General features: G+C 44.1%; 1 protein-coding gene across 1 annotated transcript in view; it reads left to right on the top strand.

Annotated features, from left to right (window-relative positions):
• DNAH2 (dynein axonemal heavy chain 2) overlaps window positions 1-13,977 on the top strand; it is a 124,726-nt gene that overhangs the window by 92,634 nt on the left and 18,115 nt on the right. The window contains exons 53-68 of the mRNA XM_020966713.2: window positions 387-517; window positions 679-828; window positions 1,285-1,452; window positions 1,802-1,962; window positions 2,224-2,363; window positions 2,791-2,923; window positions 3,068-3,207; window positions 6,453-6,663; window positions 7,453-7,569; window positions 7,770-7,911; window positions 8,830-8,999; window positions 9,169-9,285; window positions 11,841-12,005; window positions 13,152-13,277; window positions 13,460-13,608; window positions 13,706-13,772. Coding sequence (XP_020822372.1) covers window positions 387-517; window positions 679-828; window positions 1,285-1,452; window positions 1,802-1,962; window positions 2,224-2,363; window positions 2,791-2,923; window positions 3,068-3,207; window positions 6,453-6,663; window positions 7,453-7,569; window positions 7,770-7,911; window positions 8,830-8,999; window positions 9,169-9,285; window positions 11,841-12,005; window positions 13,152-13,277; window positions 13,460-13,608; window positions 13,706-13,772 — 2,287 coding nt within the window. The remainder of the gene's footprint in view (window positions 1-386; window positions 518-678; window positions 829-1,284; window positions 1,453-1,801; window positions 1,963-2,223; window positions 2,364-2,790; window positions 2,924-3,067; window positions 3,208-6,452; window positions 6,664-7,452; window positions 7,570-7,769; window positions 7,912-8,829; window positions 9,000-9,168; window positions 9,286-11,840; window positions 12,006-13,151; window positions 13,278-13,459; window positions 13,609-13,705; window positions 13,773-13,977) is intronic.

Genomic DNA, 13,977 nt, shown 5'->3' on the forward strand with positions numbered 1-13,977 from the left:
ACCCTCCTCTGCTTTTATGCTTTTGCACAAGACATCCCCAGTGCCTGGAATGGAAACCCCTGTCCTATCTCTGTCTATTGAAATTGTTTCTTTCCTTCAAGGCTCAGGTCAGGTGCCACTTCCTCTAGGAAGCCTCCCCTGATCCTCCCCCCTAGTTAGAAGTAATGCCTCTTTATATCTCTCAGGCCACACAGCCTTTTCCATGCACTTAATTTCTAATAGTTATTTATGTACATTTCATCTCTCCTTACTAGATTATAAACTCCTTAAGGATATTTTTAATTTTTGTATCTGCAGCACCTAGCACAGTGCCCTGTAATTGAATTATCCCCCATTTCTATCTTATTCTTAACCCACCCCCCCATCTTCTGACTCCTTCCCAACAGAGTGTTCTCTGACCGACTGGTGGATACAACAGACACTGAGGCCTTTGTGAGCATCCTGAATGAAAAACTTGGAACTTTCTTTGACCTCACCTACCATAACCTTTGTCCTAACAAGCGCCCACCCATCTTTGGTGAGTTTGAAGTCTGTGGGTGCTGGAATTTTGAGGGGACACAAGGATCAGAGTGAAAGCTAGGGACTATATTCTATACCCTTCAGTCCTGGAGTGGTAGCTGAGGGGAGGGGGGAGGAGGGGAGGACCAGGCACTGAGGTCCTGCTTTCCCTTTGCTTAGGGGACTTCATGAGGGAGCCCAAGGTATATGAAGACCTACTTGATCTGACATTACTAAAGACAGCCATGGAGACTGCATTGGATGAGTACAACTTGTCCCCTGGGGTTGTGCAAATACAGCTGGTGCTGTTCCGCGAGGCCATTGAACACAGTGAGCTTTCCCCCTTTCCATCCTTATCAGTGAAGGGAAAGGGGGTTTCCTTCTTTTCATCCCCCTAACTAGAGTCCATAAACTTCTAACCTCTTCCTTGCCCTGGGTTGCTCTGTGGGAACTAGTGATCATAGTAAACTCCCCAGCTGATCAAAAAAGTATTTTTGAAGGGGCTGGAAACTAGCTGCTGTATTGCTCTGGATGAGGAGAGAATGGTAGGAACCTGAGTCTCTGAAAATTATACACACAGTAATATGGCATCTGGACAATGGGCCCTTTCATATTTAAGCAGGTGACCTTCTTTGCCCTGAGAGCTTAAGTCTTGCCCTACCTAATTCTCTTGGTGGTATCTACACCAGATTCAGGCACCCCTTTTTCTAGGATGAGATACTGAGAATTTAACAGTTATTGAATGTGTGGTCCTGCTATGTAAAATCTCTTTCAACATCCTCACAGTCACACGGATCGTGCGGGTCATCGGACAGCCTCGAGGTAACATGCTATTGGTGGGAATTGGAGGCAGTGGGCGCCAGAGCCTCGCCCGTTTGGCATCCTCTATCTGCGACTACATTACCTTCCAAATTGAAGTTACCAAGTATTACCGAAAGCAGGAGTTCCGAGATGGTGAGGCTGCTTGGGAGTTGAGTCTTGGGAATAAGAAAGACCTTGAGCTTGAGGTTGCCTGGTTTCTTGAGGGGAAGTAGGGGCTGGAGTGAGCATTGTTGGAAACTGGGGAAACCCGAGTTAGGTAAGGGCAGAGTAAAGAGAACCAGAAGCTGCTGGGAGGAGTGGCTACAATTCTGGGTCCCAGAAAAAAATAAAGGTAAATCTGTCGCTTTTTCTGTCCTCTACTGACCTGTGATTTGGGGCCCTCTCTATTACTAGATTCTCTGTCACCATAGAGGTAGGTCATGGTGGAAGACTGAGAATGGTGTGTTGTAATCTCTCCATTTTGCTTCCTTCCCATGCATAGATATCAAGCGTCTCTACTACCAGGCTGGGGTAGAAATGAAGGCCACCTCCTTTCTTTTTGTGGACACACAAATTGCTGATGAGTCATTCCTGGAGGACATTAATAACATTCTCAGTTCGGGCGAGGTCCCCAACCTCTACAAAAGTGATGAGTTTGAGGAGGTGTTAACCTATTCCCCATTTCCTACCAGCCAAACCCACCTCCCTCACATACGCCTGACCCTACAATAAATAAAGCCCCAGCAGGGCCATCATTTCTTTACCTGGTGCGGTTAGGTGGCCAGGCTGTTCTTTCTCTACCCTTTTCCTGAAAGAGACTTTGCTGGGCTACCCTGCTGCCTCACTGGAGTCTGCACCACTTTGCTTTCTTCCCCGGCTTCCTTGGTGCCTGCCCTTCTGACTCTATCATGGCTTCTCCCCTAGATCCAGAAACAGATCATAGACCAGGCAAAGCAGGATCAGGTGCCTGAGACCTCAGATAGTCTCTTTGCCTACCTCATTGAACGTGTGAGGAATAATCTGCATATTGTGCTTTGCCTCAGCCCTGTGGGGGATCCCTTCAGGTGAGTCCCATTCACGTCCTTTCTGTGAGTCTCATATCCTCTCTTTGAGGACTTTCCCTGCTTTCTCTTGAGACCCGCTTGTCTTGTCCCTGACTCTTCTGGCACATCTCTTTCCCTCAAATAGGCTTCATCCCCTTTCAGTATCATTAGATTCTTAGGAGCACCAGAAGCTGGAAAGGAGAGAGTTGAGTGAAGGTCTGGAGCTGAGGTTGGCATGGGAGGGGTGACTTAAGAGAGCGTGGTCCCCGAAATAAGCAAAGACTGGGAAAGAGAACTAGAAGCCTAAAGATTGGATATATACCTGGTTACCTCAGGGAAATGGCTACATGTAGGTATATGTGTAAAGCCAGGGACTAGGAGAATAACCAGGGGTTGGGGAAGCCAGGGTTGGACCTTTTAGTTGGGTTATACTTCCCCTTACCCCTAGGAACTGGATCAGACAATACCCAGCCCTGGTGAATTGTACAACTATCAACTGGTTCTCTGAGTGGCCCCGTGAGGCCCTGCTGGAGGTGGCTGAGAAGTCCCTCATGGGTGTGGACCTTGGGACTGAGGAAAATGTGAGAACTCTTTTACTTACAATAGCATCCCTGACCGCTGTCCCTTCCTCCAATTCTAGCCCCTGTTGTCTGAGCTCTTCCTTCCTCCTTGAGTCTTCCCGTCCTTCCCGTCCCCCCCTTACATCTTGCCCCTACTGCCCTTAGATCCACAGGAAGGTGGCCAAGATTTTCGTTACTATGCACTGGTCAGTGGCCTGCTACTCCCAGAAGATGCTGTTGGAGCTTCGAAGACACAACTATGTCACCCCCACCAACTACCTGGAGCTCGTTTCTGGATACAAAAAGTATGAAGACATGGGGCAGTTAAAAAGATCTGTATATGTGAGACAGGAAATTGTCAGAGATGTGAAAAGTACTGAGGAACAGAGGGGCCAGAGAGCTTGGGGTTTGGTGGACCACGGTGAATTGAGGAAGGAGGTGGGGGTGGTTCAGTTCTTTAGCTCGTGACAGAAAGAAAGAGATCAAGACTCATAATCTTTTAAAAATTCATTCATTCATTTGTTTATCAATTTATTTTTAACATTCATTTAAAAAAATTTGAGTTCCAAATTCTCTCCCCTTCCTCCAGCACCTCCCCTACCCATTGAAAAAGAAATTATATGATACTCATTATACAAGTGAAGTCATGAGAAACATGTTTCCATATTAGCCACATTCCAAAAAAACAAAAACAAGAAAAATAGAGAGTGAAAAAAGTATGCTTCAGTCTGCACTCAAAGAATTCATCAGTTTTCTCTCTGGAAGTGGATAGCATTTTTTGTCAGCCTCCTAATCTTCTAATGTGTTCCTCAGTCTTGACCCCACTCCAGCATTGTTTCCATTCTCTAGACCTATGTTTCATAGTCTCTTTCTGACCATGAGACACCTTTGAAAGTCAGAATTTACCCAGCTGCTTTCCACCTCCATATCCAACTGTCTGCCTATCTAACTCTTATCTCCAGCTAAATATGTTGTATCTATGTTATGTAACGGCTCTGACACTTAATAGCCATGTGACGTTGGGCAAATCACCTAACCCCTCTGAAACTGTTTTCTTATCTATATAGTGAAGAATCTGTTTGCATTACCTACATCATGAGGAAAGTATATTTTAAACCATGAAGTGCTACAGAAATGAGTTGTTATCCCATTCATTTAACATTTATTAGATCAGTACTATCAGTGATAGGACAGTAAATACTGTGCTTGATATGGAGAAAAGTATTAAATAAGGACTCTGAACTTGAGGTAGTTAATAAATGTGAAAAGTTTTTTTTTTAATGAATAAAAGATAGTATATAGTATTTCAGATTCACAGAGCTAGGAAGTCTCTTAGAGGTCACCTAGTCCAATCTGTACCTTCACAGGTTATAGGACATTAACAATGTTCTCAGCCCCTCCCCCCCAGCTGCCTCACTGGGATGGTAACTTGATTTCCCCCCAGCTTCCTTGATGCCTGCCCTACCCACCTTCTGACTCTACCCTGGCTTCTTCCCTACTAGTCTCTACTTGAAGACCTTCAATAATCATAAGCCTACCACCTCCTGAGGCCCTCTATTCCATTCTTGGACTCCCTAGTTGTTAAGGTTTTTTTGCTTACATGAAATTAAGATTTGCCTCTTTTCAAATTCTACCCCAGTGTTCCCAGTTCAGTGAAGGAGAAGGACAAATCCCAGTACTTGAAGACAATTTATGATACCTTAAGTTTTTCCTTCTCAAGTCCCTGTTTACACATGTGTGTACATTGTACATTGTGCCTATATGTGGGACTGCTCTGGTCAAGAGCATGCATGGTCCAGGGTTTGTGGGTTGTGGGCCTGTCTAGCCCCAAGGGTAGAAATGAGCCGTATCCCTGTGTCCATCTGTTGTGGCTTGTTTCAGAGGAGACCCAGGCTATAGCCCTTATTCTTCCCTTTGAAGAAAAGGTCGTCCCAAGGCCTGACCTTCCTCTCCCCCCATGGTTGTGAGTATGGGATAGCCTGGGAACAGCATCCCCTTCTCATCCTGCATTGACCCAGACAGGAAGCTTTAGGCCTGAAGGGAGGAGGCCTTTGAATAAAAGATGGAAATCCTAAAAAAAAAAAAAGTTCTTCCTTCTCCTTCTTTCTCTAAACATTCCCAGGCTAATAATGAAACAGCTGCTCATTTTCCGGGTACATACATACACACATACATGTCATCCACCTTGCCTCTTTACCTTAAAGACCTCCAGGCCTTTTCATCTACCTTACAGCTGAATCCTCCTAGATGTGTTGTCTCCCCTAATTAGACCAAACTCCTTGAGAGTGATTGTCTTGCTTTTCTATTAATATTCCTAGTACTTAGCATAGAAAAAGCTTAACAAATTCCATTCCAGACATATCTAAATGTAATTCTAGTTTTAGTACTCTTGGTGCTTTAGTACTTTTGTTCATAAAACAGCCTCATGCACCTCTCAGAGAAGGCATGGCTTTTGGACTTAGGTATGGACTTGGAAAAACTAATTAAATGCCAAGTAATTCATTCAGACAGGTAAGTGTGCTGTAAGAGTTCAGAAGAAGGTGAGATCACTGTGGGTTGGAGTGGTCATGGGAGGTAGGTTTCATAGAGGAAGTGGGTAGGATGGGTAGGACTTAGAAGGTAGAAAGGAGAAGGAAGGGTATTATGGGCAAGGCTATAGAATGAACAAAGGGAGAGTTGATTAGAACAGCCGGGGTAAAGCAGAAGCTTCATGGCGCTATCTGTAGTCACTTCACCACTCTGGCCCCAGTTTCTTCATCTGTAAAAGTTGGATTGGATGACCTAAGAATACCCTTAGACCTATAAGGTCCCAGTATCTCTAATACGCTATGATTCTGTTTCCAATTGTGTAGGACCTTGGAATATCATGCTAAGGATTTCAGGCTGTAGTTAATGGAGGGATTTAAAAAAAAATTTTGAGCAAGAATGTTCAGGATGAAAATAGTATTCTAAGAAAATTAATCCAGTGGTGCTCAGGATAGACTGAAAAGCATAAATTGGGAGGCTGTGGTAGTAATGCAGTCATAACATGATAATCCAGGTATGAATCTGAATTGATGAGATGGCAACAGGAATGGAAAGAAAGTTACAAATTCAAGCAACATACCCAACAAAGAATTGATGGGAGTTGATGGCTGGCTATAAATGGAGAAGGAAGAGTCAGGACAGGAAGGTTTTGAGAATGAATGATGGATGCTATTGAATAAAATAGATACATGCACTCCCAGGCAATCTCATGCCTTTATTAACCATATTTAATACTATGTCTGCTTTTGCCACCTGGCATCCCAAAATTAGTAGAGGGGACTGAGGAAACCCAGAAAATTATTACACAGTAAGAGTATCATTAGGATACCCCAAAGTGGTTTGATGGTCTGGTGGGAAAATAGTGTTTTGGATCCAACCACCTCTCTGAAATTCCTATTGGCTGAGGGCAAGAAATACCAGCTTCCTGGTCCCTTTTTCTCTGGGATCCCAACCTTAGCTTGTCACTAGATCCTTTCAGGGGCACAAGCTCCCTCCTAAGACCATACCCTCCTCTGCTCCTTAGATTGCTGGCAGAGAAGAAGCGGGAACTATTAGACCAAGCTAATAAGCTTCGAACTGGGCTGTTTAAGATTGATGAAACTCGGGAGAAGGTGCAAGTGATGTCATTAGAGCTTGAAGAGGCCAAGCAAAAGGTGGCAGAGTTCCAGAAACAGTGTGAAGAATACCTGGTTATCATTGTACAGCAGAAGCGAGAAGCTGATGAGCAGCAGAAGGTTTGGAAGGGGCAATTGCCTCTGCCCCTGCCCCTCCAATTCAGCTTAGGGTGCTAGGTGTGCATGTTTAGAGCTGCTATTTACCTGACTGCGGAGATAAGTAAGGTATGATCTCAGTTCCTTTAAGTAGGAAAGGTAGGATAAGCCAATAAATAATCAGTCGTATTCAAATTAATATTATAAGTGCATAGGAGAGGTGTAGAGTACAATAAGAGTCCAGTGAAAGGAAGTATTGCTTTTGGTTGGAGAAGTCTTATTCCTAGGGCATCCTGATGAAAAGGAACACTATTTCCTGGGTTTGCATAGGCTTCGCTCTTGAATCCTCTTCAGGAATTTGTAATATGGATGACTTGGCCTATAATAGGAGCCATTCCTTGGAACATGGGCCTGGTTTTAATGGTCCTTGTGGACGTTTGGTGGGGATAGGTGGGAAGGGAACTCATCAATTAAAGGTCTGCACCGTGTGATGGAGAGTCCCCTTACTATCTGCTTTGATGGCCTCCCTCATACCTTTTGAAACTCACAGAGTTGCCTGGATGCTTTCATCTTGGGATGGCATCCCAATTCCAACCCGTTTGGGGTACCTTAGGAAAGAACAAATGCAAAGAAGACAGAGGCAAGCTATGTGTTTGGCAAGCTATGTGTTTGTGTCCATGGAAGAGGCCAGGTGGGAGACAGGGCAATTCCTCCTTTGTTGCACATTCTCTCAAATTCTTTGCCTGCCTAACTACCTTAACAGCTTGGAGAAGGGGACAGAGCCAAGAGCCTTGCTTTTTACCCTACCCCTAGGCTGTGACAGCTAATAGTGAGAAGATTGCAGTGGAGGAAGTCAAATGCAAAGCACTGGCAGAAAATGCCCAGAAGGACCTGGAAGAGGCATTGCCTGCACTGGAGGAGGCCATGAGGGTACCCAGGAATGTGTTTGGGAGGGAAAAAAAAAAACTTGGGGTGGAGGTGGGGCAAAGGGTGGCTGTTGCTAATACTCCCTGTTACAGACCTCAGCAGCACTGCCCCAAGTCTAGTCCTTGAGTGAGTGTGAGTGGTGGAGCCCTCAGCTAGGTCCTACCCAATAAACCCTGCCTGATGAGCTGATCTTTATTTCTTAGGCTTTAGAATCCCTGAATAAGAAGGACATTGGAGAGATCAAATCATATGGACGGCCACCCACCCAAGTGGAAACAGTGATGCAAGCTGTTATGATCCTTCGTGGAAATGAGCCTACCTGGGCAGAGGCCAAAAGGCAGCTAGGTAAAGGGGAAGGCCAAAGGTTGCTGAAAGCATGGTTTGGAGTGTGGGTTGCCTGAGTAAGAACAGAAAGATGATCCCGTGGTAAAGGTCTATCAGTCAACTAGCATTTATTGTCTACTTACTATGCTCCAGGCATGGGAGACAACATGTTAACAGCTATGTACAAATAAGCTATACATAGGAAAAATTGGAGATAATCAACAGAGGGAAGGCCCTAGGATTAAGGGGGATCAGGAAAGGCTTCTTAGAAAAGGTAGGACTTTAGCTAGCTGAGACTTGAAGGGAAGCTAGGAAGCAGAGATGATGAAGATAAGAGTACCAGGCATAGGGGACAGCCAGTGAAAATGGGGCGTTTTGTGCCAGGAGAAGCAAGGAGGCCAGTGCCACCAGAGTGCAGAGTATTGTAGAGTAAAAAAAGTGTAAGAAGATTGGAAAGGTAGGAGAAGGCCAGATTATGGAGGGCTTTAATAACCAAACAGAGGATTCTATATTTGATACCAGAAGAAGTAGGGGAACCACTGGAATGGATTGAATAGGGAGATGACATGATCATTGTGCTTTAGGAAGATCAATTTGATATCTGAGTAGAAGACGGAAAATAGCGGAGAGAGATTTGAGGCAAAGAGACAAAACAGCAGGCTGTTAGGGTAGTTCAGGTGTGAGGTGACCAGGGCCCGCACCAGAGTGGTGTCAGTGTTGGAGAGAAGGGAACATATAGGAGAGATGTTACAAAGGTAGAAACTATGAGACTAGAAAACTGATTAGATATGGAGTGGGGGCAGGGGGAAGAGGAAGAAGAGCAGTGAGAGTGATAGAGGTACTGATCCCAGGGCAAAGGTCACCATGTCAGGCTTTAGGGGTGAGAGGAGGAAAATGCATTGGACCAGATCCTCTGGCCAAGATTCCTTCATCCCAAAGGGGAACAGAATTTCATCAAGTCGTTGATCAACTTTGACAAAGACAACATCTCAGATAAAGTGCTGAAGAAGATTGGAGCATTTTGTGCCCAGCCTGACTTTCAGCCTGACATCATTGGCCGAGTCTCTCTTGCTGCCAAATCTCTCTGTATGTGGGTCCGAGCCATGGAGGTAAAGTCAAGGCTGGGGAAGAGGAGGGGAAAAAGAAAGGCTAGAAGGAGAAGAAAGTGTTGGAAAGGGTTGGGGGAAGAGAGAAATGGGAGAAGTAGACAGTGGAAGAAGAAGAATGAGCAGTGGGTATGTAAGCAGGGATGTTCTCCAACCTGCTTGCTTCCCTCAGCTGTATGGGCGTCTCTATCGAGTGGTGGAACCTAAGAGGGCACGAATGAATGCCGCCCTGGCCCAGCTACAGGAGAAGCAAGCAGCACTAGCTGAAGCCCAGGAGAAGCTTCGGGAGGTCAGGCTTTCACTACACCTCTCCTCACCTTACCCCACAAAGTCTGTTTCTCCCCATCTAATCCCCATTTGCCCCATGGCCTACCACGCTCTATCCCTGCCTCTGCCCCCACATTCCTAGTGTGGATCCATCTCTGATCTAGGTTGTCCCAGCACACTGAGCATCGGGATGCTAAGGAGAGTCAAGAAGGGATCTCCATTGGTGGGGTTTCCAGGGATTAATTCAGGAGTTACCCATGGGTAATCCAATAGATAATTATAATTACATCAAAATGTGAACCTAAGAGCTGGGAACCGCCTTAGGAGTTATTTACACTTAATTAGGAGACTCCTAACCAATGCTGGCAGTCAGATGCATTGACTTCTGATCTTGACAAATGTAGATCATGGAATGATTGGCACTGGCAAGGACCTTCGACCTCATGTAGTACAACTCATTTTATAGATGATGAAATTAAAGCGCAGAGGTGAAGTGATTGCCAGAGGCCACAGGGCTATTCATGGGCTTGGTGATTCTGAATCCAAAGCCATTGTATTTTTGAGGATACCACACTGTCTCAAAGGTCTTCTTTCCTATCCTGGATACCTGAACTACTGGGAGTATGATGATCTCCCCTGGCATTCTGATCGGTCTCTGCTGATGGGCTCAATTGGGTCATTTAGGTGGAAATGAAAAGAAAGGATGAAAAAAATTCAGGCCATTCATGATGAACTCCTTCACCTTTTTTCTTCATCTCTAAATCCCTTGACATTATCTCCGTTTGTATTCTCCATTCCCCAGTCTTTTATATTGAGGTGGCCCTTCTCCTTGTCAAGATCAGCCTATCAACATGTGCCTTTGATTCTATCCCTTGCTGCCTTCTCCAGCAAATTTCTTCTGCAATCACATGCCCTCCTGCTCCTCTAATCTTAAATCTCTTTTGATCTATTCATTCCTTACCTGCTGCATTTAAATATGGCCAGTCTCTCCCATCCTAAAAAAATCTTCACTAGACAACACCCTCCCTCCACTTAAGGCATTGTCTCATATCTTTCCTCCTTTGACCAAACTCTTGGAGAAAGCTCTCTGTACTTACTACCTTCACTTCCTCTCTTCATACTCCCCAAACCTTTTCAGACTGTCTCAACAATCTCACTCAGCTGAGACTGCTCACTAACAATCTTTTTTTTTTACATTTTAAGTAATATTTTTCCCAATTACATGTTAAAACAATTTTTAACATTTTTTAAAGTTTTGAGTTTCAAATTCTATCCCATCTCCTCCCCCACAGCAAGCAACCCACCAACAATCTCTTAATGGACAAAACTGACAGTGTTTTCTCAATCTTCATCTTTCTTGACCTCTCTGCTGCATTTGACACTATTGACCACCCTCTACCTCTTCTCGTAGATTCTCTCTCCTCTATGTTTTTGTGACCCTATGTTTCCTGTTTCTCTTCCTGCTTGTCTCACCACTTCTTCTCACTCTCCTTTGCTGCTTCATCATCCATATTATGCTCCTTAATTGTAGATGTCCACTAAGGCCCTATTTCCTGGGCCCTTTTCACTTTTCTCTCTGTACATTCTTGGTGACTTCATCAGCTCCCACAGGTTGAATTATCATCTCTATGAAAGTCACATACAGATCTATGTATCCAATCCCAGTATCTACCCTGAGCTTTAGTTCCACATCACTAGGTGCCTATTGAACATTTATTTCAAACTGGATGTCCTAGAGACATCTCAAACTCAACATGTCTAAAACAGAACTCATTAACTCTCCCTCCCCCAAATTACTCCTCTCCCAACCTTTCTTATTGAACCATTCCTGTAGTCTCCCAGGTTTGTGACCTCAGAGTTAGTCTCAAGTCCTCCCTTCTCCTCACTCCAGCTCTAAGTGATACAGTGGTTAGAGCACTGGGCCTGGAGTCAGGAAGATCTCAGTGCAAATTCAGCCTCAGAATGTGACTCTGGGCAAATCATCTGACCTCTTTTGGCTTCAATTTCCTCACCTGTAAAATGGGGATAGTAATAGCACCTACCTCATTATCAAATAAGATAATATTTGTAAAGGGCTTAGCATAGTACCTGGCACATAGCTGATGCTACATAAATGCTTATTCTCTTCCTTTCCCCTTCCCCTTTAATTACTTTGTATATTCAGTATATAGTAAAATATTCAGAATGTGATATAAATAGAATGTAAGTTCCTTAAGGGCTAGAAATGTTTTTATATTGACATGTAGCTCGACTGCCTAGTACTTCGTCTGAAACATAATAGGTAATTATGTTTGTTGATTGACTGAATGAGTGAACTTAAGGGTGCAAATCACAATGCAACTTCTCATAGAACTTCAAAAGACTGTTGATAGTAGCTGGATCACTAGAGGCTTTTTCCCTTTAAGGTTAATCTCCCCATCTTCACACACACACACACACACACACACACACACACACACGCACACATACACACACACACACACACACACACACACAAAGAAAAGAATCTTGAGGGATCTGGGATCATGCTTCACATCATCATGGCTCATGTTTAGATGTCTGCTGTGCCTCCCCCAGGTGGCTGAAAAGCTGGAGATGCTAAAGAAACAGTATGATGAGAAACTGACGCAGAAAGAAGAGCTCCGGAAGAAGTCAGAGGAGATGGAGGTGAAACTGGAACGGGCCGGGATGTTGGTGTCTGGGCTGGCAGGCGAGAAAGCCCGATGGGAGGAAACTGTACAGGTAAGGTGGTCCTTGACCAGTGACCACAGGGACTCTCATGACTCTGGCTGGAGTTTTGAGCTTAGGAGAATCCTCAAGTTGGAGTAAGAAAATGGGAGTAGGGAGGGAGAACCCTCATTTCCCTTGGGTGAAGAGTTGGACAAGAACACTCACACGTTTAGAAACCTGTCTTAGGTTTGTGGAAGGATGTGCTAATCAAGATGTACGAAAGCACGTTCCATGGACAGAGTACTCTAGACTAACGGCTGAAATGAGTAGAAAAAATAGACATCCCATCCAATTCATTTCAACAAACCTTTATTGGACACCCACTCTTTGCAAAGCTCTTGATTCTGGAGATACAGAGATGAAAAATTACATAATGCTTGCCCTCCAGAAGCTTTCTAGAGGGGATAAAGCATGCTAAAATAAATGTAACTATAAAACAGAATGTATGTTCCTTAAGGGCGAGAAATGTTTGGTTTTGGCTTTCCTATTCATAGTGCCTAACTCAGTACCTGGCACACAGTAGGTGCTTAACAAATGCTTTTAAGTAGAAAGGCAGCAAAATCCCATTTATTAAGCACCTACTCAATGCAGAACATTGTGGCTTGGTGGTGAAGGAGATTCAAAGTTCAGACAAGACATGTCTCTTCTGAAGGAGCTTAAAATCTAAGACAGGAGGATAATACCAATAATTAAAACTAATAACTATGATACACAGTATCATATGATGAGCGATCCAAAGTACCTTAAGAAAATTTGAAAGGAAGAAGAGCTTATTGTCTTTGCCTTCAGGGGGCTTTCAGTCTAGTAAGAGAGACAGAACTTTCAGAATATAAATGTAAAAATATGGAGGGGAATTTATAAACTAGTGTTGGTGAGTATTATATAATACTGTGTGTAGTTGAATAGTTTTAGAGTAACTGAATAAAGGCTACAATTCACAAGGATTTGAGAAGATGGGGAAACACTAAATAATTATAATCTTTTTTCTTGTTCTTTTTGACAACTCAGGGTGGGGAAATAATAGTTGACAACATTTTCTGCAAGTAAACACTTTATTATTAAAAAAAAATGTTGAGGAGGGTCTTGTAGTCTTCTGACTAGACAGTTTGTAGAGCGGAATGCTTTCATGCCTTTAATGCTTTCCCATATTCTCCTAAGGGCCTTGAAGAGGACCTGGGCTATCTTGTAGGAGACTGTCTTTTGGCAGCTGCCTTCCTGTCCTACATGGGTCCATTCCTGACCAATTATCGTGATGAGATTGTTTCCCATATCTGGGTCAGAAAGGTGAGCAGGATGTTTTGGGGAATATAGGTTCTAAACATGATTGATTGACATTTTTGAGCTCCAACTTTGAGGACGGGGATATAAATTTAAGGGAGAATGGGGAACATAAGGAGGCAGAGAAGAATATGGGGGGCCGTGAATTTGGATCTAGTAATTGAGATATCAGGGTCTCCTTTGCACAGATCCGAGAGCTGCAAGTCCCCTGCTCACCTGGATTTACCTTCGACAGCTTCCTCTCTAACCCCACCAAGGTCCGAGACTGGAACATCCAAGGGTTGCCTTCTGATAATTTCTCCACTGAGAATGGCATTATTGTCACTCGTGGCAACAGGTAAGGGGGATTGGCGAGGTAAGGAGGAGTTCCAGAAGCTCTTTCAGGGGCCGGCTTGCTTCAACTCAGGTAAATTGAGCCTGTCTTCCTTCTCCAGGTGGGCATTGATGATTGACCCCCAGGGTCAGGCCCTGAAGTGGATCAAGAACATGGAGGGCAACCAGGTAGATGGGTAGGGCCTGCCCATGTCCCTTCCCCTCCTGGCTGACCTCAACTATTTAAGCCCTCTAAATCAGTGGTGTCAAACTCAAATAGAAATGAAAAAAAAACCTCCACCACAAATTAGCATTATCTATCTTGTATAGTATTTTTATTGATTTTGTTAAACATTTCCCAATTATATTTTAATCTGGTTTGGGAATTCGACAT

Source organism: Phascolarctos cinereus, unplaced genomic scaffold, assembly GCF_003287225.1.
Source record: "Phascolarctos cinereus isolate Bilbo 61053 unplaced genomic scaffold, phaCin_HiC Scaffold_5;HRSCAF=322, whole genome shotgun sequence".
In the NCBI taxonomy this organism is placed as follows: Eukaryota; Metazoa; Chordata; class Mammalia; order Diprotodontia; family Phascolarctidae; genus Phascolarctos; species Phascolarctos cinereus.